A 22,924-nucleotide genomic window follows, 5' to 3' on the forward strand; every position below is an offset into this window, starting at 1 on the left:
GTTTTTAAAATCCTCCTTTGTACTGACCACACAATCTCAACTGACTGGATATCATGCAGTGAACTTGATGAGTTCATGACACCATATAAACCATGTTCACATTATAGTCAATGAACATACAGCTTGTATGTACTTACACCTGCTTGTAAGGAAGAACCAATGCACATTCACTTTGCAACTGAAAGCAATTCCATTGACCTGAACAGACTTCCATTATATGACACTTGAAAATATACCACTGTCTAAATTTAACACAGTATTAGAGGATTTCTTCCTAATATCACTCCTGTAGTTCTGAAACAATCTCTACAGAGGGAATAGATGCAAACCCAGCAAGACACATACCATCCCACGTTGAACTCTACGTGAGCATCAAAGAGTGCAACTACTGGAGCTGTTGCTGCCCTCCAGCCACTAACACGAGAACGAATCAGCCCTTCTTGCTTGTCGTGTCGAACCACCTTGATGAACCCAGGCTTTTGTGCTGTCACCTCATCCACGTATTCTTTTAGCTTTTCTTTAAGTTCCTCTGTACAAGGAATACAAATGAAGTTAGGAACAGCAATTTAACTTCCAAGGTGCAATCTCTATCAGGATATAAACAGCCTGCAACAGCTGAGAACTTAGTATAATGCCTTTTGAACATGGCATAAAAGGAGGGGACCAGGGAAGCTTTGAATGCTAGAGAGTTGGATGAGTTTCTTGAACTAAATCAAAGCCACCAATTCAGCTAGACACAGGAGTAAAGGGGAATACATTTCAAGGCACCGCAGCTGATTGCTACTGTTTCTGCAATAGCCTGCAGTAAAAAACCAAAGGTATCCACAAACAGGGAGGAAACCAGAGTCACCTCCCTAATTGGATGCCAGACTAATCAGAAAGCATTTCAATTGCAACGATCAATCAGCAACAATGGAAGTTTAGCCATTTGTTTCAGTGAGATGCACCTAAGAGCTCTTCTGAGACAAATCAGCTATTTTAAAGACTCATACTAAAGATTCTTGCTGGTGTACTTGCTGTCAGTGGTAGAATAAGCAATCTGTAAGGTGAGTGCAATACCCCCATACCCCCACTTACCTTATCCTGGTGGTGCATGGAGGTGGGGGTGGCCACGGCATGTAGACCCATGGGGGGCAGAAAATGCAGAGCCCTCCATCCCCCCTTTGCTCCACGGAGCGGGGCAGAGGGGTTTTCCTGCTCCGTGAAGCAGGGAGAAGGGCATGCCACCATCCCCCCTCTGTCCCATGGAGCAGGTAGCCGCCTGCTCTGTTGGGTAGAGGTTTTCCTGCTCCCCACCGGCTCCCGTAGCATGAGCGCCAGCAGCAGGGAGCAGGCCACCGCTGCAATGCCCCCTCTGCCCCACGGAGTAGGCAGTCACCTGCTTCATCGGACAGAGGGGTTTTCCCACTCTTCGCTGCCAGCTTCCGCAGAGCGAGAGGCGGCACCACTGGGCAGGCCGTGGCTGCTGTTTCCACACCGGTCCATCGGGCGGTAAGGAAATGGCAGCTGTGGCCTGCCCGGCGCCGCTGCCTCCCACAGCGCCTGGGACAAGCCTCCTTGGATGTCCCTGTTGGCACTATGCCTCTGGGCATACGTCAGATTGTTAGTCTTGAAAAATGTGACACTAATGAAGAACCTTGGGATAAATTTCCATGTCCCTTATTCACGACTTCTTTGAGCTCTTAATGTGCATAATAGATTGATTCCTTGCTTTCTGTTCAAAGGAGCAGTTGTTTACACCTAACTGAATAAGTTATCCAGTTCATCCATTCCTACATGGACAACACAGTAACACAGACAAAAATTCATCTTATTTATTTTATTTTATTTTATTTTTTCGATTTATGAGTTGTCCTCCCCCGAAGGGCTCAGGACGATATTTATAAATCTTCCCAATTTATAAATATCACTGAACAATTGAAGGCTAAGCCAGTGGTTGATTTTTGTGCTGACCACATGTCAAATATATTCAGCTTGTTTACTTATACATTTTTCTTTCGAAATATGCATGTAAACTCAACAACTATATAAACTTGCTATTTGTGGTGAAAATGTAAAATGGCAGATTTCAAGCATTAAAAATATTCAGTGCTGCAGAGTAAAGTGTATTCAGGGCTGTACTAGCACATGGCCAAGTCCTGGGCTTTCAGGTATTTCAGGCCCCCTCCTGCACTTCAATCTTTTACCCTACTATAGCTGACAGACTGACCCAGGTATGGTAGGTACTAGACCACAGTACATAGCCCTATATCATTTTGAGGGTTGCCTGAAGAATTTTGCTCACAATTTTATTCACTCACATGTGATCAAAGTAATGACTACACTGTTTTGCACAAGGAGGTGTAATAAGGGAGGTGGCGGCATGACATCACAACCCTGATGCTAGAGCACTATGGGTCCACTGTCTCTCTCCCCAGACTGACTCAAAACAAACCTCAGCTGACTATGAGTGTGCCTTGCAACTTGCCATCGACTATCTTGCACACTTGCTCAGTCAACTCCTGTCAGGAAGGCCAAAGTTTTAGGGTGCCGGTAACAGTGCCTTCGCAAAATAAAAAATGGGCAGGCCCTTGTCCCTGTGGGGCCCCTAGGCTTGAGCCTAGTCAGCTTTATGGACAGTACAGCCCTGAGTGTATTACCATAAAGGGGCACATTTATATAGCCATCAACTATGGAAGAATTATAGAGTTGTCTAAACTCATAACAGGAAATACCTAATACCCTTAAGTATTCCAAAGTTAATATGAATAAAAGACACTTCCCTCCCCTGAAACAGTATGGTATATTAGTTAGAGTGCCAGGCTATGATCTAGGGCCATGGTGGCGAACCTTTGGCACTCCAGATGTTATGGACTACAATTCCCATCAGCCCCTGCCAGCATGGCCAACTGGTCATGCTGGCAGGGGCTGATGGGAATTGTAGTCCATAACATCTGGAGTGCCAAAGGTTCGCCACCACTGATCTAGGAGATCCAGATTTAAATCCCCTCTCTACCATGGCTAACTATGGCTATTTCTAACTGGTTTCCTCCTGATTAGGATTTGTGAGTTCACTTCCATTTTGGTTAGCACTGACTATGATTTCCATGTAGATGCAATGATCAGAGTCACAATGGGAAGAGGTCAATGATGCTGTTAGATCAGATGTGCAGTAGTCTGGTACACAAACTCAGCAGGATGCCTCAAAATAAGCAGAACCTAGATTATACATTATCATAAAAAATGGAGGGGAGTTCCATAAAACCAGCAAGTCCAGAGTCTAAAGTACTTAACTGTCCCACTTAATGAGACATTCATTGCTTATAGGGAAGGAAGGAAAGGAGGGGATCAATACTTCCAGGATAGGCTTCTAGTTTGCAGATCCTAATTTGCCCACAATCAGCATTGCTGCTTGAGGGAAGTAACTAATAACCCTCCTAACTTCACCATGAATAAATGAGTCCATCACATCATTTTCTGGGTGGTAAAAAATAGGCCACAGCCTGCTGATGAAAAATTAACACACGCTGGAGCAGCTGTGAGATTCCAGATGTGTGGTTGCCACTTCCTGAAGGCTCTACTGCTGCCAGGGGCACAAGCCATAGAAGCCCACGTCTGGGCCGTTTATCCCTTGGCTTGCTCCACCTCAAACCTCATAAGGAGATTCCAATAAAGTGAGTATTTCACCCACTGTCCCAAAGCTAAAGATCCGTTCCCCATGCGCAACCCGCCAACCTTCTACAGATTATGCATGCATTAACATAAAACTAAAACCTAGGGAGAGGTGGGTGGGAAACATGCACGCTCCGGCAAAATGGGCAGGTATTAGGCCAGGCCTGGCCTCATATAGGCTGCCTGGCCCCACCTCCCCAGTGACGTCAGGGCGCCCGGTGTCACTGACCTGTGCACCTGGGACTTGCTGCGTTCTTGCGGTGAAGCCGTGCAGAAACCTTGCAACCTATCTGTAGCTTGCGAGGCCACAGGGAAGGCGGCAGCCACTGAAGAAGGTTGTCCCTTCCCCACCAGCAATGGCAGCCGCAATAAGTTGAGGCTCCTTTCCAAGTTAACAAAGCCATGGTGGTAAATGAAGCATTTCTAATGTTGCAGAACATTTATTTAGCCAACAATTTGATACACTGAGCCACAGACGTCATCTGCCACATTGCCAGCTACATCCTGATAACAAGAGTATCCCTCTCATTCATCATTAATTAATGCACTTCAAGTCTAAATATTCAGTACATAATGTCCATATAAACATTCTGCAAAATAGTGTGAGTTTTTTTCTTGTGCTAGTGTGTCAGATGGAATTGTCTTTTCATTGTGCGCCTATTTAGATAGCTTTGAAAGAAGAAAAGCTTCCACTTAGAGCAACATTAAAGTGTTTAGCTACGAGTACACAGCTTGCCTTTTACTGGGTCAAATGCATAATAGGAAAACATTACTGGGAAACGTACACCACAACCTCAAGGACTTCAAGATCAATACTTAAAGCATGATCATTATTTGTTCACTCTCTCTCCAAAAACTATTTTGTTTGCTTCATTTTATTACTCTGCTGAACATGCTTCTCTTCTACCAGTTTATATTAAGCATTTAAACCAAAATTTTGTTATAATTAGGCATTCTGAGAAAAATGGGGTTCTGGAGACCGGTGATTTCAGTGTGGAAAGGGGTAGTGGGAGGCAGGACCATCACCTTCCTTGGTTTCCAGGCCTCCTGAGTGAAGGTTAGCCACTGGTGCTCCAATGGGGGCACCTGATGTAGATTGTGGATGTACTGTGGGACCAAGTAAAGTCTCTTGAAGTAAGGAGGAAGGCTTTTGCTGGCTGCCGGGTTGAGCCACTCTCTCCTGGTGCATTTCTCGAACACTCTGGGAGACGGAAGTAGTCTTCATCAATGCCTTCCTGTGGGAAATAATGTCTATTGCCTCTAGGGCATCCTTAATGGGTCTGGCACTGGAGGGGACTGAGAGGTCCTCTGTGTCCTGGAGGTCTAGGGTGGAAATATTTTTATTGATGAGGAACTGTAAATCCTCCTGTTTGAAAAACCAGCTGAAGTATTCAGAAGGATCAAATCCTCTAAATCAGAAAACTGCTCATGTTCCTCTCCCTCTTCTGGGTCAGAACCCTCTTCTTCTCCTGGGAACTCAAGGGGATCCTGGTGATGGGATCTAGAAACCCTCCTATGGAGGCTATTGGGGGGGGATCTAGAATATTGCATTGAAGCATGAACTGGGTATTCATACCCTTCCCTGAACAAACAGTACTGATGTTATTTCCTCTCTCATAGCCTGACAAAAAAAGTCCATGAGGGCTGTTGGAGGGGGATTTAGCCATGAATCCGGGTTAGTCGCAAGCAAACCCGGCTGGGACACTGGTCCCACGCTTTCCCTGTTGGATGATGGAATGAGGGGAGGAGGAAGCAAGCTCTGGGAGAACCGCAGCTTTGGAGGCAGAGAGAGTTGAAGCTGGGCACTCCTGAGCTCTGGGGGAGCTGGAGGTGCCAGCAAAGGAGCTGCCTGAAGTGGTTGTGACCTTGGGAGGTGCTTGGCTCCCATCCTTGGCAATGCAGTGTTTCTTGGGATTGGAAGTTTGTGCCACAGCGCTTTTTCCATGGTGGTTTTTCTTGCCAGGGAGATTTCTCTGCTCATGAGAAGGCTTCCTGAGTGGGAGTTAGAATTTCTGGTAGTAGCGGCTCTAGTTCCTTCTGCCAAGCAACGAGTAAAGGAGTCCCAGGGGGAGGGAGAAGCAGCCACCATTTTGCCAGGTGCTGAAGAAAAGCACGGGAAAGCTCACCGCTTGGCCTGGGGGGCTGGTGCAGGGCTTCAAAGAATAATCCCTTCCTACCTGCACTGATAGCCACAGGGGAGGGGACACAGAGGAGTGAATGCTCCATGGAAAAATTCAGACAAGAAAACACTAGCTTCAGGAGTATAAGTTCCAGCTTGCTCTCCCTGTTGAGGCAGGAAAAATACTGGAGAGAAGATTGCCACCGGGCTTCTACAGGGAGTGACAATGAAGCTTTTCCTGCCTTCCTAAGTATGGACAGAGGAAGATCCACACAAGATGTCCTCTGCCTCCAGGAGAAAGATGTAATTCTATGAACAACTGATTTTTTAAAATTTTCCTCAATGCAATGACATATATGAGATCCAAGCAGAGAGTTGTGCCTGGTTTTGGTAGACATCAAAATCACCTTTGCGGTTATTGTATTCCAACTTTCAGCTGAATGAATTGCTTGTCATCCTAATGTATTATCCCAATGTTTCTGGTATATGGGCCAAGTTGCCAGAATTTTGAAGCAGTAAAGCGTTTCTTGTAGAATATAAGGAATCTCAAGTGTGAAATTTGTTATACAATTCATATATACTTGGTCTTTGTCCAGTTGCAACAGAAGGTGGTTGTGAACTAATTGCCTTTGACAGTGTCAGATAGAGACACATTGCGCTGGTGGAGATGGAAATTAGGTTTTTCCATGACCAGTGTCAAATCTCTCCACCACAACAAAGCATTTTAGCAATGTAGTATACCACACTAAACTTCATTTCCTTATGCCATCCTAGAAAGACCTAATATTTTATCATTTTCATTATAAATATAAGTCTTATTACCAATGCTAATCATTTTGTAAAGCCAGTTTGTTCTCCTCTTTGAATGCATAAGGTAAGCTGCCCAAGGAGGAACATTTTTGCTGACTTGGGATGATTTGGGGGGAAGAGGGACAGCAGGAGACATATGGAGTTGTTCCAGACCCAAAATGCTCTAACAATGGCACAAGTGAAGTGTGGAAGGGAAGAGAAATACAGACAAGAGCACAGGGAAAACAGAGAGAGGCAGGGATGACTGGATACTTTGCTCATCACAAACCACAGGGTACTAAACCTATCAGTAAAATTAACTTAAACTAAATGAGCATTGTTTCAGACATGATTCTGCAGGGCAAATATCAGGAGATAACATGGTCAGCTACTTGCCAAAGACTGTGACATGGCACATAGTGTGTTCAGTTGGGGATGCTGGTTCAATCTGTTATTTCTTAACAAGAAAACTGTCTGGTAGCAGTGAGACAGAAGCAAAGAACAAGAGAAGTGCAATTAAAAATGCCATCTCTCCCCATACCTCCCCTCTCTCCACTAGGGTGGGTGGGCCATGTCCAGATGCTGGACCCCCTCCCTTGCATGCCACCCCTCCCTCTCCTTCCCTTGCATGTCACCCCTCCCCTCCCTCCGCTAGGAAAGAAGCAATGACTCTACCTTCAATGGTCCCCCTCTGAGAACCCTAGCAGAACTAGCATATCAATGTTTTTTAATTGCTCAAATCCTACTTTCTTCTCCAGAAACCCCCCCCCCCCACACACACACACATTAATACATGTAAGATCAGGATTGTGCAGAAATCTCTAGAGCAATTTTCCTTTTTTCAGTGAAAAGTATTTTAAAAAGAGTGGAATCCCCAGTACTTTGGTACTCCTTTTTGACCACCTGACACCAGTGGAGCAAAGAGGAGTGTCAGACAGTTATGCTCAAATGGCTCAATCAGGGTAAATGTTGCACTTGCAGCCCTACTGTGTAGGGCCTTAGGCTACTGGAGAACATAGAAAAAAGAGGAGCTTAAGCCCCACCTTCCTCCACTCATTTTAGACCCAGAGAACAGATACCAAAAGGCCAGGTGAAGAAACAACTTGACCAGACTCAGAGGAAATAATCTGCTGAAATCCATTAAATGTAAAGTGAAGCATCCTTTTGCAAGAAAATTCATCTGAAAAGCAAACACCTTGATCTACTGAAATAATTTCAGATTCCAGTCATGAAAACTATGGACAATCTTTGTGACAACAAAGGACAAATATTGATTCCGAAGACAATGTCTAACACCTCAAAGAGAACAAAGTAGTTTCTTTTCAATAATTGTTTTTGAGTTAACCAGAATATCAGCACAATCTCAGGTCACAGTTAGCTCTGTCCCAAATAAATATTAGCTTAGACAATAAGTTTCTTGAATCCTGAAATTGACAAATATAACACCATCACAGGACACCCCACAGCAAAGATAAGAAATTAAGTACAGAAGCTCTGGGATTTAGCCAAAAGCCTCTCTCCAGAACCAGTTATCTAGTTACTGTCAGTCTTTCCATTTTTATGTATTTGACAAAATGTATACCCTACCTTTCTGACCCCGCAAAACTCTCACTCTCAGATCTACAAGTCTCTGCCTAAAATTATTTTTCATTCTTTCCTCCTCTCATCTAACTTTCTTTCTCTCTTCAGAAATACTCACACATCATGCAATTTTCTAATGGAACAGCCAGAACTGAGACATATGATGTATCTTTATTATCAAATATTTTAGTAATTGATGGATCAGGGCTTACCAAAGAAGATATATGAAGTATTTTATAGTGATCTGCCTTTTACATTTCCTTTCTGTCTTGTACTCAGCCTACTCCTTTGTAGTTCATAAAAGTTAGCCTTTCTGAAACAATGGTCTTATTATTTTATGGGAACATACCACTCCACTCTGAAATCTGTGCACACAAAAACACAGGATCCAAAAGTTGGGAGTCAATGTTTGCTCATATACTTCCTCCTGGTTCCAGGGTTACAAAAGTAAAAGGGAACAAGAGTTGGGAATAGAGTAAAGGAGGATGTCATTTGCAGTAGAGAAGGGAATTGCAATGGAAGAGCCCATTGACATTTTTGCCCAAAGGCCCACGAAAATGTCCAGCTGGCCATTAATAAAAATGCATTTATCAAGCATTGAAAATATATGTGTACTAATCCTTAGTCACTAATAAATCACTTTTATCAGAAATATTGTAGTATCACGATTGCAAAGCCATTGCTTCAGTTAGACTCCAATTATGCTTCATTTTCAATGACTTTCATACTTTAATGTACTGTCTTTGCCAGAGCATAAATTTCATCTTTTCATCACTTTTAACATTCATATTTGTAAGGTATGAGCTGTCTACATTACAATCTTACATTTGTTATTTTATTCACAGCAATACTTGTTACAAGAACATCTAAAAAGGAGACCAAAGGATGTACAGTGGAACCTCGGTTATCGTTGCCATCAGTTTTTGTCGGTTTCGGTTTTCATCACGTTTTTTCAGTGAAAAGTTGCCTCAGTTTTTGCTGGTGTTCATTGGAGCGCATGCACTAATTTTGCAACGAAAACCGGGGACCCCCTGCTGCTCCATTGCTTGCTAATGGGAGCCTCGGTTTTCTTCGGTTTTGGTTTTCACCGAGGTTTCCCGGACAAATTGCCAACGAAAACCGAGGTTCCACTGTAAAATTTTATAACACCCCCCCACCCCTCCACCAAAACAGGAAAAAGTTATTTTGTGACATCAAGGCACAATGTGTGGAGAGGAAACAGCTGGTATCTTCAACTCAGGACAACGAAACTCTGGCAGTTTAAAGTTCTAATTAACCAACAGAACTAAGGAGCAGGGACTCTACTCCATGAAACTATACCAACATATACAAATATCAGAGGGGGGAACAGATGGTTCCATTGCAATGTATACAATAAATATGCCACACTATCTCTTCCATGCAACTTCTATTCATCCATAAAACAGAATATCTTAATATGCATGTGATTTGTGTTAACTGTACACTGAAGATCATATAAATCACCAAGCCTGTATAATCATTCATATGTACATGTGACAGTCTTTACACAGAGCAAATTAGATCTACTGCTGTGATCAGGCAGTCCTATTTATAAAGAAGAAAGGTATTCTTTTCACTTCAGCTCCATGGGAAGGAGTTGAAGTTCTGCTTGATATGTGCTGATTAAAGAGCCCATATCAGGGGGAAAGGTGGTAGCTCCTCTGCTATCAAGTTCTACCATGTAATTTTTATAACACTATGGACTGCCAAATGATTAGAAAGGTCTCCAATATATTAAGAAAGTTACAGAAAGACACAAGATCACAATAAAACAGGCCTGTGATAAATTTCAAAACCACTGAAGCCAGAAACTGAAGAAACCAAGAACCTATGTGCACTCACATGAATTAATGGGTCTCAACTGAATGACCTCAAATCTGGTAAGCATAGACAAACTGCAGACTTCTGTCATTCATTTTTCATGAGAAATCTCAGTACTGGTGCCAATTTCTGTTTGGCTTCTAAGGAACAGCAATAAAAACAAAAAAAAAGAAGCCTAAAAGTGTGACACGAAAAGTAGAAAAAGAACAATAGCCTTTAAAAAAACACTTGTTAATATATATAGGTCCTTGATGAGATTTCAGCTTTTCCTGGGTTTGAAGTATATATTTCTTTCAGATTTTAAAGAGAGGCAGCTGGTTTATTTAAAAAAACTGCATTGCAAACCAGTTTTAGCAAGCTGGAGATTAATCAAGTCTCACAATTATTATTACTTTTTAGCAATTTTAGTTCTGGCCTAGTGTTCCTCTGCAGTAACAGCACAAGTAATTCCCATTCAAAAGGAGAAAAGGCAACTGTATAAACTTCAAGGTCAGGGGTTTTTCTGAATGATTCATTAAACAAGTTTTTCATTTGTGACAACTGGAATCAACAAGTTGTTTGCAGTAGTTGAAAGCTGCTTTAAACCATTCCCATCTTCAGGGCAGGAAAGTCATGAATGCAATACTAACGTGAGGCATTCTTTCAAAGAAAAACACCAGCCAACTGAAACATTCTCCAAGTTGAACAATTTTTACCAATTTACTGTGGAGCCATCTCGAGGGCATGGGTTCACAGTTTGGCAAGAGGCATGCAGGCGTCCTTACTATTCTTTTCTTACACAGTTTCCACTAAGTCACTAAAGCTCAGATGGAAGCAATCAGAAGCTTTATTGAACCACTGGAAAGCCTTAATTTATTTATTACTATGTGATTCTTCCATTAAACAACAAATCTCTTTCTTGAAAACCATTTTCAAAAGTTGATTTTTCTACATGCTGTGCTCTGAGATGTGGAATTTGGTGACACAAAGTATCATTCTGAGTTCAGCAAGCCTCAGAGCAATAGGTCTGTCATAACTCTATGGCCTGGGAGTGCCCATCTGTAGAGAGATGATAAAGTAAGCCTCATGACATCTAATGGCAGAGTGCCTAAAAATATAAAAGAAATAAAAAGACAGAAATTACAAACAATTATAGAGAAATTCCCTCCCCCAAACTGCAGAAATAAAAATAAAATTATTTTTTCCTTGGTGCACATCCCATATTCCCACTGCATTGGAGCAAATGATGCAATACTTGTGGTAAATCCTCTTACTGTGGATAAAGCTGGAATATAAAAAGGGCTTGACTTGAAGGACATAACTGAAATGTTAGATGGAATGGGATGGTGGGTGGACCTTCATTTAAATGAGGCTAAGGTTGATTAGTTTGATTTGGGTTTAAGTCAATTGGTATAATAGGGGGCTCCTGTCTTACTCCCCTAGCTGTTTCGGCATGCCAAAACAGAGATAAGGGGTGGATATTTTGTGCATGAGCAAAAGAGGATAAAAGCAGCTTGACTTCTTTTCAGAACTTGATTTTTTGGAGTGTACCCTATTCCTTACTGCTGTTTTGTTTGGTACTGCATTTCTACTGCCTCGGCAGAACTTCTTGTTCTCCATGTACTGGACATTTTACAGACTGGTGGAATATATTCTGAAAAACACATTCCCTAGGGGTTGTAGCAGGAAGAAGTTTTTCTTGGCTTTGTTTTATGGCTCTGGAGAATTTTGGGCCATTCCTGTTTTTTTCCCCCAATGTCTTTAATAAGAGTTAACTGTAAGTGAGCATTTAAGTACATTAAAAAACAGAAGGTTGGTTGGGCATGAACTGTCTGGTTTGACATTGATTCTTTTGTGCTTGTTGTTATCCTGATTGCATTGGTGATGGGTTTTGGCCAGTGGTTTGTCTTGTATGTTTGGCTTCTTTGAATTCCCTCCACACAGGAAACAGTGGAATCAAGTAGGATAGGTGGGGATCCTTGTTCAGGGGACCACAGAATCGGTCGCCTTGGTCCAATTTGTTTGAATCTTGGAGTGGGGCTTTAGTGGCTAAGCAGCACCATGTTCTCAGAAATTTTGTGTTATTTGCAATCACTTCCATCCCCCATTCCCTACGGAGAATAATAGAACCTGAAAGGTTTTGAGATCCAAGGGGGAAATCCCCCAAATCCCCCCCCCCCAAAAAAAATTGGAGATCTGAACACTGGTATTTATGTTCCTGAAATCTGAATCTGAGAAATATTTGGGGGATTCCCTTGTTCTGGACATATGGCCACTAATGATTTATTTACAATCCTGTGGCAAACCATACCTCACCATTATATCTGAAGTGACAAACTACTGCTTATGCTTTCTGAAAACTAGCATTCTAAGCAGAAGTTTGATTCTGGTTTGCAAATAGGTGGGCATGGGAGAGGGGAGAAGGAAAGGGAAAGAGGAAATGTCAAGTGAAAGGATTTCATATGATTAGTTGCCAGAGGCGTAGCAAGGAGGAAAAGTGCCCGGTGTGTCCTCCGCCCCTGGAACGCCCCTGCCACACCCTCACCACACCCCCACAGGGGCACATCGTGCACCCCACCCCCTTGGAGCTACGCCTGTTAGTTGCACAACAGAAAACAATGGTTTGCATTACATCTGTCCATATTACAAGTACATCAGCGACATGCAATTGCTTTCCAGTATAAGTGGTCAATGTGAAATGAAGGTTGATCACTGTATGGCAAAAAGTCATGTAAATTCACTTTGATTTCTCCTGGATTTCCTGAAAAAATCCATCACTAACGCATATGTTATGCTGATATTCTCAGCTCAAACTAATGAATACTTAATATACAACAGACTCCTCATGAACATGTAGGACAGTTTTTCTCAGGAATGAGTGGATCTGATTTGAATAATCATGGCAGAAATTGTCCCTAATGATGTTATAACACTGTCTACAAGCACTAGTACATTACTCTGTTCCAACTTCTACATCTTAGGTTCCCCCTTTTGACATTACTGACAATGGAAATGATTTATGAGCCCACTGGGCATTTTTATGCCATTTAGAATTAGGAGTCCCCAACTCTCCTCATTTCAAATATGTCATCTTGCATCAGTCTGGTTTTATGTGGTTAGATGCATTTTCCACATGAAGCATTTTATTTTCAAAGTTCTGATTTAAGTGCACATATTGCAGAGACTACTACAGAAAAGCTGAGCTTAATATGTTCCTGACTTATCATGCAAAATAAATACCGTATATGCTTGAGTATAAGCCAACCCGAATATAAGTCGAGGCACCTAATTCCCAAAAAACTGGGAAACTTATTGACTCAAGTATAAGCCTTCGAACTTGACTCAGTAGCAGCTAAAAACAGAAGATTTGGGAGCAAGATGAGATAGAGTTGCTTAACAGAGTTTGCATTAGGGATGAGCAGCTTTCCAGCAGTCTTGGAACACAAATGAACCACTGTTTTCCTCCAAATGTAGAATTCTGGGATTCATGATTGAATCCCTAAACTTTGCTCCTTACAACTTGTTTTTATGGCTCTCTGGTGAGTTAGAAAAAAAGCAACAACATGCTTACTGGATTCCCACAGCAGCCCCAGCTCCAGCCACCATCTTGGAATTACCGTATATACTCGAGTATAAGTCGAAGGGGGCTTTTTCACCATAAAAAATGTGCTGAAAAAGTCATCATATACTCAAGTATATATGGTAAATATATTTCAGATTCTTGCACTTAACCACAGGCTAAGGTACATTTAAGAATAATTTGCAGGTGTCCAGCATCAAATACATTGATTAACATTGTGAAAGCCATTTTATTTTGTTTTATTTCTTGATCCTTCTCTACAAAGTAAGTGTTTTCAGCAATTGTAATAAAGTTTCATTCACAGTGATAATTCCTTACTATGCCAAGTTCATAGTTTCTGTATCATTTTCCCACACACTTCACTGACCACTGAAAATCAATCTATCTGGCCATATGATATGACAGAACAGTGACAAAATCAAAGAAGATCCTCTGAAGATGCCAGTCACAGATGCAGGTGAAATGTCAGGAGAAAATACTACTCGAACAACCTGGAAAAACCGCAATATCCTAGCAACAAAACTATTTCTCCATATAGAAAATGGTACTGAGCTGTATTCTACAACTCTGCTCAGCTAATATTGTCACATTCCTCCAAGGTGGGGCATAAATTTTGTAAATAAATAAATAAATGGTCATCAATATGAGAGGCTGGTCTGCTGACAAAAGTGTCGCATGCATCAGATGGACTCTGTGTACTAGAGAAGCATACTATCATTAGCTGAACAGAATGACAGAACTGTATTTATAATTCACAAGCCCAGTACTCACTTCCAGTTGTTCTAGGCCTGATCACACTAAGAATGAAAAATAATTTTGAAACATGACTGGCTCAGTTTCAGAATCCTCATTTCAATTGGTTTTTTTCTTGAAAGAGACTAATTAAAGAGGCCTTGCTTTTGCAACAATTTTTCTTTCATGCCATTTTTCCTAGCAAAATTAATGCATTTTCAATGTTACCATGACATAAAGTGGTGTAAAATTATGCAAAAATTCATTTATTATTTATTAATTTGACTATTTATGTTCCCGTTTTTCCTGACTCAAAGCAGTTATGTACAATGTAATGTATAAATAGACTAACAATGGCATAAAAGAAATAATAGAATAATCAACAGCAACAACAATCAGAGGAACTGAAACCAGGGATAACATACCAACCCCATAGAAATAAATAATAGCTCTTCAGGTTCAGAAGGTAGACATGTGAGGGTTCTTAAGGAACGTAGATATGAAATAGCTGATTAACTATCTAGTATTTTTAATTTGTTACTAGAGTTACAATTTCCTTCTAAATTATTTGGAATTGGGGGTGAACACTGCTGTAGCCAAGTTTGCAGATCATATCAAATTATTTGAATGGTAAAAGGAATGTAAATTGTGAAAATCTGTAGGTGGATTGCTTGAAGAGGTGAACCACTGGTCTGATTCAGCAGAGCTTTTCCCAGCGCAAATATTTGTAACTGAGATGAAAATTTTATCTACACTGTTAGACAATTTTCTCAGTCATCATGATAAAAACACTTGTATCAACCAGCCTTCAATCGGATCTAATTGTCTGCATTATATTTTTGTCACATTAATTATCAGTGTAAATTCCATCTGTTACTTGCTGACCATCACTCAGGAGAATAAGAGGGGATGGTCTTTGAAGGCACAAGACTCTGTTTTCAATGCACTCAAATACATGAAGTGTGATAGATAAAATGTATGAAATCCTGGGAAAGAATTCCATTGGATAAGAAATTAGAGAGATGTTAGGGAAAATTGCTTGAATTCAGTTTATCTGAATTATAAATGGAAGAAATCCTACCCACTGAAATACTGTGCTGGATGTGCTTAGCTAAAGTTGGCTTAATTGGAAAAGTCAGTGTGTATAATGGAGTCTCATGAATTTACAAATATACATTCTAAAGATAGTACAGTGAATTAAGCGGAGGTGATGGGTTAAATTTAAGAAATATTCTGTTCCGCACTGTAATCACATTTCAATAAACTGTGTTCCACGCTGCTCCAGATTCAAGGAATAAGGGATTATCCCATTCAGATCTGAAGCCTGTGAATTATACCTGGATGCAAGCTGATTTAGTATTGTTAGGGTCAATGGTACAAAACTGAGACAAATCCTAGCATTTCAGTTTAATTGATTTATGTATGTGAGCAGCTGATTTACAAGATACTCTTCATAGACATAAGTTTTAGGAAGAGACAAATGGTCTTGTTTCTGTTTAAACTGCCTTTTAATAGCAGCTATTAATGTTTGATAGTTGCAATATAGTTCAAGATTTATTAATGGAAAATATTGGAAAATGCAATAACTGTCATAACAGGTACAAATGCAACCCTTTTTAGTGCACAAGTTACATTTTCAATATATTTCAGGTTATTAGCTGAACTTAAATGCACAAAAGCAACAAGAAATTGGAAAAAGTTGCGATGCTAATCAGAAACTCAAATCCAATTTGGCTTTTTTAATGATTGAAGAAAAAAATGCTTATTAGCATTCAGCAGAATATCGGGAAGTACTTCTTTAAATTCTGTTGAATTTTAAATGCAGTTTTAAAAAAACCTGAGATGTGTGAATCCTCTCATTAGTGTTATGATGTATAGACACTGGCTACTAACAATCTACATGATAGGGGAAACCCCAGCTGGTAATTTTCTTCTCAATGAATGTTTACACTGGCAGCCTGCCTTTTTTTTTTTTTTTTTGCTATCAATTCAAAGCTAACTTATGGTGACCCTGTCAGGTTTTCAAGGCAAGAGATGTTCAGAGGTGGCTTTCCATTGCCTGCCTCTGTGTATTCTTTCAAAGTCTCCCATCTAAATACCTACTAGGGCCAACCCTGCTTTCGTTCTGAGATCTGATGACATCTGACTAGCCTGGATTATCAGATCAGGGATCAATCAAAGCTTACCATGGATTTAAAAACCTACCATATGGTGTGTCTCTAGTTCTGGAAAGAACTCACTAGCAGCTGTGTGTCAAACCATATTTATCAGGCTTAAAATTACTACGCTGTTCCAAAATACACCTTTGGAATATAAAGTATTTATTATTTAAATTTGTATGCCACTGTCCTACATGGGCTCAGAGCGGCTCACAGCAGTAGAAGTTCCAGGATAGAATTCCTAATTGTAACCCTCCTCCCCCCCCCCAAAAAAAAGCACCCTCCAGAGACTTCCAACTCCTCTCCTCCCTTTCATCTTTACAAGATTCTTGCCCGCTCCACTGCAAGACAGTTTAATGCTGGTTCACAATCTTGTTTTGAAGGGAAGAGCAAGATCCCCTTGCTGCTTGACAAGCTGATTAGGAAACACAAATAAGTTTTAAAAGATGTTTGATATGTAGAATGGGAAAAGAAGCAAAAGTAATGATAGACATTCAAAGGCTTCCCTAATCATTCATCATAGTCTTCAGTGAACATTTGAAATAATGCACCTTTCAAAAAATGTACATTTTATGGAATGATGTGCCATCTCTATATAACATCTCAAAGGGGGAGGGAGTGACTGGACATGAGGTTATTTATTCATTCTCCACTTATTTATCTATGAATAAAATATGAGTACATATTAACTGATATTCTAATCCACTTTCTTAGTCACCATATATATTAAAAAAGTAAATAACCTTTTAATGTTATTTCTGTCCATATATTAAATTTCTGCACAAAGCACAAGTACTGAAAAGCCTTGCCTCCATATTTAATAAATCCCTCCAGGTTCACTGTAGTGTACACATAATGAGATTTTTAAATATGTCTGTCACTAGGCTCCTGTAAACAAAACATTTCCTATGTGGCTAAGGGATGGGGATTACACTCCGTGATTAGGCACTAGTGCCCATGCATAGTCCTGTCATCTTGCTCAAAGTTCATGCTGGCAGGGGCTGATGGGATTTGTAGTTCACGAACATCTTTCTAGGCACTTGGGGAACAGTTCGGTGGACTAAAAGGATATTTGGTTGGAGGCAGCAAGGTTGCTGGGATGTACAGTCTTGCCACAGTTAAATGGCCATGTGTGTTTGCTACCTAATAAACATCAATCAAGCTGTTTGTTTTGTTTCAGAAGGCTTTTAACAGCAGCAGACAGCTAATGAAAGCATGCTTGTTCTAAATGAGAATAAATGAAACTGACATGAAACACTAGGCTTGCTACTTTTAAAGCAGAGAGGCTAACTTGGCTTGTAGTCCTTCAGCCATTTGTACTCAAGCAATCATTCCCACAATCAATAAGGCAACAAATGCATAAAGGTTTGCAATGTTCTGGGTTGCATACTTTTGATTCACTCTTTTCATAAACAGGTAAAGCTTGATGATGCATCCAGGACAGGGCTGCCAGGTCTTCCTGTTACTGGAGAAAAACAGGGGCAAAATAGGCATTTCACCAAGGATACAATACCAATTTGCATGTTCCCACTACTCACCCCAAAACTTTCACTAGTTGGACAACCCTAATCTAGGACAAGAGTTGGTCCTTTGGAAACTGAAAAGGAGCTAAATGGAGTTCAGCAAGACATTTACTCTTTCATTATGACTTATTTTTACAGCTTGCAGAAGGTCCAAAAGTTGCACACAAAAGGTTATTTAAAAAATCAGAACTCCCCATTGGACCCACGTTGTCACAGTCAGCTAAAGGCAATGAGGATGAATATGTAGAGCAGAAAACCACATACTGCATCCTGGGACTGGCAATTTCACACTGGATGGACCGTCCCTCTACTGAAGCCACGTCAGCTACACCAGAGCCTCTTAAGATACATACACTTTTTAGAACACTGATGTTTAAAAATTGTCTGATGGAACCTCTATATGTGAACATCAGCCAGTTCTTTTTAAAATTAATACAAGAAGAAAATTAGTACAAGAAGAAAACCAAAAACAAAGGGAAAAAATTGCCTCAGCTCTGAAATGCTATGATTTTCAATGTAGTTGAAAAATGGAGTAGGGAAATCAAGCAAAGCACATGTTTGGCCATGCCTCGGGATCCTATTCATTCAATCACATTTCTGAACTTCAAAACAGATTACAAATATACATGTAGGAAATTTAAGCAATCAGGCAACACCATGCAACCATGAATCATAAACATTGGTCCTTTCAGAGTCGCTCGTATGATCAATGAGGTGACTGCCTAGCTAGACCTGCCTAAAGCTTTGCGTAAAATTCATCCAGTTTTCCATTGCAGCTTCTCAAGAAAGCCACCTCCCCCGACACTTGGCATCTGGCACCATCTCTGCCACCTCCAGTTCTGATTGATGGTGTCAAGCATTTTGAGTTTCAGGAAGCGCATCTAACCGCTTGCAATATCTGGTGTCCTGGAAGAGATATTTACCTGGACAGAATGAGTGGGTGAATGCTGATGACATCAGACCCCTCCCCCCAACTCATCAAAGCTTTTCATTGTGCCTGTCCAAGAAAACCGGGGGAGGGCCCTAGGGGAGGCGGAAATGTCAGGATGCCATTTGCTGGGAGGGGGAATTACTTCGGAGAGCTGTTCCTTTTTGCTTTTGCAGGTGCTTATCTGCTTCCCTGGCCTTGGGGCTCTGGGGTTGGGACGAACTCTCAGACTGGACACTTTCTACTGTCTTGGTTCTTATTGGGTGGGGGGGGGGGATTTGCTACAACATATTATGAACAGTTTTGGTGCCCTTTTGCCAGAACTGTCTTTCGCTGTTACTCTCACGTCATCAATAAAATCCTTGAACCCATCAAGTGAGTTACTGTCAGAACGGGGTATTTGACAATATCAAACTGATTTATATGTGACTGTAAAACACCCTTGCCTGCTTTTTGTGACAGTTCTCCTGGGAAAAATCTAGTCTTCCTTACCTTCCAGTTTAAAAAGTATGTTAACTTAAAGGGAAAAATACTTTTTCTTTAAAACAAATAATACTGGTGAAGAGAACATGGAATTCACTAAGTTGAATCCACTCTTTCATGTCAGACATACTGTTAATAGATGAATGGATATTGATGACATACATCTGTTTTGGTCATAAGATGCTGAAGGTGACCTGGGATGCATAAAGAAGTAAAGCAGAATCTCTATCAGAATGCACACTGCATTACACCAAAGAGTATACACATGATGCGCACATCATTCACAGATCATCTGTCAGCATTAGAATGTGCTCTCCATATCCTGGTACTCTCTCAAAGACGTACTTAGAATCACAGAATCATAGAGTTGGAAGGTTCCAAACAGGCCATCTAGTCCAACCCCCTGCTCAATGCAGGATCAGCTTAGAGCATCCCTGACAAGTGTCTGTACAGCTGCTGCTTGAAGACTTCCAGAGTGGGGCAGCTTACCATTTCCTGGGCAGCCAATTCCACTGTTGAACTACTTGTACTGTAAAATAAGTCCTTCTAATGTCCAGCCTAACGTCCTTTCAACCCATAGTTTATACTCATTATTGTGAGTTCTATCCTCTGCTGTCAACTTGGAAAAGGAGGAGGGGGAGAAGAAGAAGAAAAAGAGTAGTAGTAGTTTGGATTTATACCCTGCCTTTCTCTCCTGTAAGGAGACTCAAGACAACTTACAAACTCCTTTCCCATCCTCTCCCCACAACATATACCTTGTGAGGTAGGTGGGGCTTAGAGCGTTCTGAATGCACTGTGATTAGCCCAAGGCGACCCAGAAAAAATGTGGAGTGAGGAAACAAATCTAGTTCACCAGATAAGAGTCTACCACTCATGTGGATGACAGGGAATCAAACCCAGTTCTCCAGATTACAGGCTATTGCTCTTAATCACTACACCTTGCATGGTCTGCACCACACTGGCAATTATATCACTCCTCAACCTTCTCTCCTCCAGACTGAACATTCCCAAATCCCTGCACATTTAATTAGTCCTTCTACCCCCTCATCCAGAACCAAGCCCTGTTGGGGACAAATTCCTGTTGGCTTCCCTGGATCACCAAGATATCCTTCAGAAACTTGCAAACTGACCCAATTAAAATTTGCTCCAATATCTTCCCTGGACAGAGGTTTGACCTGTGGCTTCCTGGGTCACCCCTCCTACCTATTTTCAAGGTTGGAATAACATTTGCACTCCTCCAGTGTTATGGCACATTTCCCATCCTCCAAGAGGTCTTGAAGATGATGGACAACCACTCTCTCTTTGATATCTGCACTTGTACTTAGCAATGCATCAAGAACATGTGCAGTGATTTATAGAGAAAATAGATTTCTGAGATAAATGGGTCTATCATGGGGTTCCTTCCTCCAATCACCCAACAATGTTTTGGCTGACACATTCAAAATACTGTCTTTTTTTCATCTAATATTTTAGTAGTAAATTCTCTCTCTCCTTCCTCTTGTTTCCTATAAGAAACATTCTCATCTGTAACTAGTTTCTTGCTTTGTATTATTTACCAATGTATTCTGCAGTCAGCATAAATTGAGCACCCCTGTGCATTGTATACAGGAAACATTTTTAATATTGCTGATGGGTGCCTGCAAGTGAGAGACAGCTATCCATCCTGACAGGTTGTCACAGCTTTTGCCCCCTGCAGACAGCTGCTGTGATTACTTAGCCTACTTGTGGGAAGATGGTCCATTTTTAAAGCAGCTTTTTAAATAAAACAGATGTCTGAACATGCAGTTTAGAAACTGCAATTCATCAGTCAATATTTTCCTCTTATACAAAGACAGCAGCATACCACGTATGGATATTTGTTTGAGGTATCTGTTATGTTTACCATCAATATAGGGAAGGGGCGATCATGAACAGACTTTAACTGAAGCATATACCATTCTTGGAAAGCACAGGGTTCTAAACCATTACAAATATTAATATCACACTCCTGGAATATTGAAATATTTGAACTCTCTTGAATATTGCTGGAAATTTGAAATATTTTAATATCTCTGCCAGCCAGTACAACTCTGCATGAACCCATTTCATAGCACTCTAACATTTGATTTCTAGTGGAGACTTGAGGCCTTTACTAAGGTATCCATCTAACCTCCTCCCACACCCACAACAAACCTGTTAATTTTTACAGTACCACAAGGCTGTTTGGAGTTAATCATATGTTCCAAGCAAAGGCATGCAACTGACTTCTAAGGTTCTTTTTTAAAAACTGAAAAACTGATTTGGAAAAGAGTTGTGCATGAAATAAATGTGTTAGAGGAGACAAATTGAATCCTTCCCCTGCCTGACACTCCTATCTTCCAAATCACTTTTTTCTGCTTGCTTCCAGACTAAATTCGCTTTCAGAGTCTCCCAATCTTTTGGAGCTCAGTAGATAAAAAGGTACTGAGAAATCCAAGGACAGGGCGGTGCTTGAACTTCTCCACAGCTAGAAGTTTTAGGCAGCTCTTGATGTGATTAGGGTCAGGATGCAGGAAGTTTTAAATCACACTAAGTGCTCATGTGACTACAGGGGAGAAGTAGATCTTCCAAATGCAATGACTGCAGATGAGTCCTGCACATCTAATCTTTGAAATGTCCTTGCTGAGAATTGGTCTGTGGTTTAACACTTGTGTATTCCCCAATCTCATCTGACCATGGAAATTAAGCAGAGTTGGCCCAGGTTACTATTTGGATGGGAGACCACCAAGAAAGTCCCAATAGGGGTGAGTTCCGATAATTTGTATCAGTAAATTTTGGATTTGAATGTTAAAAACCCAGATTTTTTTTTTGGTAAAGCTGAATAAAGCTGCAACAAATCTCCTACCTTCTTAATTTCTTCAGGTAGGGCAACCACTAACTGACCTATCTTGCCAGATTTTTCCTATCTTTTCCCTTCAGGAATGGAGGTGTTTCAGGAAAAAGTAGTCTTTGTGAACACAAACATTTTCCCTCAGCCCTGTAACTATCCCAGAAGGTGAAGGATGCCCATTGTTATAACTTTTCTAGACAAACTACTTACTAAGGCACACGAAATAATAATGAGGCAGATTTTAAAACTTAAACAGAATCAAAGATTTATTTAACGGAGAGGAGATAGGAAAGAGAGATAAGTAACTTGGATGGAAGGTAAAATAAGGCAGGTAGGAGAAATATATACACACTAGAGCTTTGGCACAGACATTCAGTATTTGGTTGTCAGGCACAGGATTAATAAGTTTGTTCAATTTCAGTTCTCAGTTAGCTTAGCTGTTATAAATATGTTCTTAAGATGATAAAGTTAACCCAGCACACCAGCAGCCACTAGTAGAGTCAGTCAGTTTTCCACACTCTGACTAAACTGCTCTCCTCCAAAATGATTGCGCATAGCAAAGACAGTTAGCACTTAACTCCTAGACATTCAGATTAGGCTTGCTGATTCAGTAAAGCCAAATCAGTAAAAAAAAACACCAGAAGCCCAATTCAGCAGCAGCAGCAGCAGCAGCAGCAGCAGCAGCAGCAGCAGCAGCAGCAGCAGCAGCA

At 40.9% G+C, this 22,924-nt stretch overlaps 1 protein-coding gene across 1 annotated transcript in view; it reads right to left on the reverse strand.

Annotated features, from left to right (window-relative positions):
• Positions 1 to 22,924, reverse strand: part of GALNT18 (polypeptide N-acetylgalactosaminyltransferase 18) — a 362,912-nt gene that overhangs the window by 101,633 nt on the left and 238,355 nt on the right. Inside the window, exon 4 of the mRNA XM_048484426.1 lies at positions 346 to 529. Coding sequence (XP_048340383.1) covers positions 346 to 529 — 184 coding nt within the window. The remainder of the gene's footprint in view (positions 1 to 345; positions 530 to 22,924) is intronic.

The sequence above is a fragment of the Sphaerodactylus townsendi genome, linkage group LG02 (genome assembly GCF_021028975.2).
Source record: "Sphaerodactylus townsendi isolate TG3544 linkage group LG02, MPM_Stown_v2.3, whole genome shotgun sequence".
Taxonomy (NCBI): domain Eukaryota; kingdom Metazoa; phylum Chordata; class Lepidosauria; order Squamata; family Sphaerodactylidae; genus Sphaerodactylus; species Sphaerodactylus townsendi.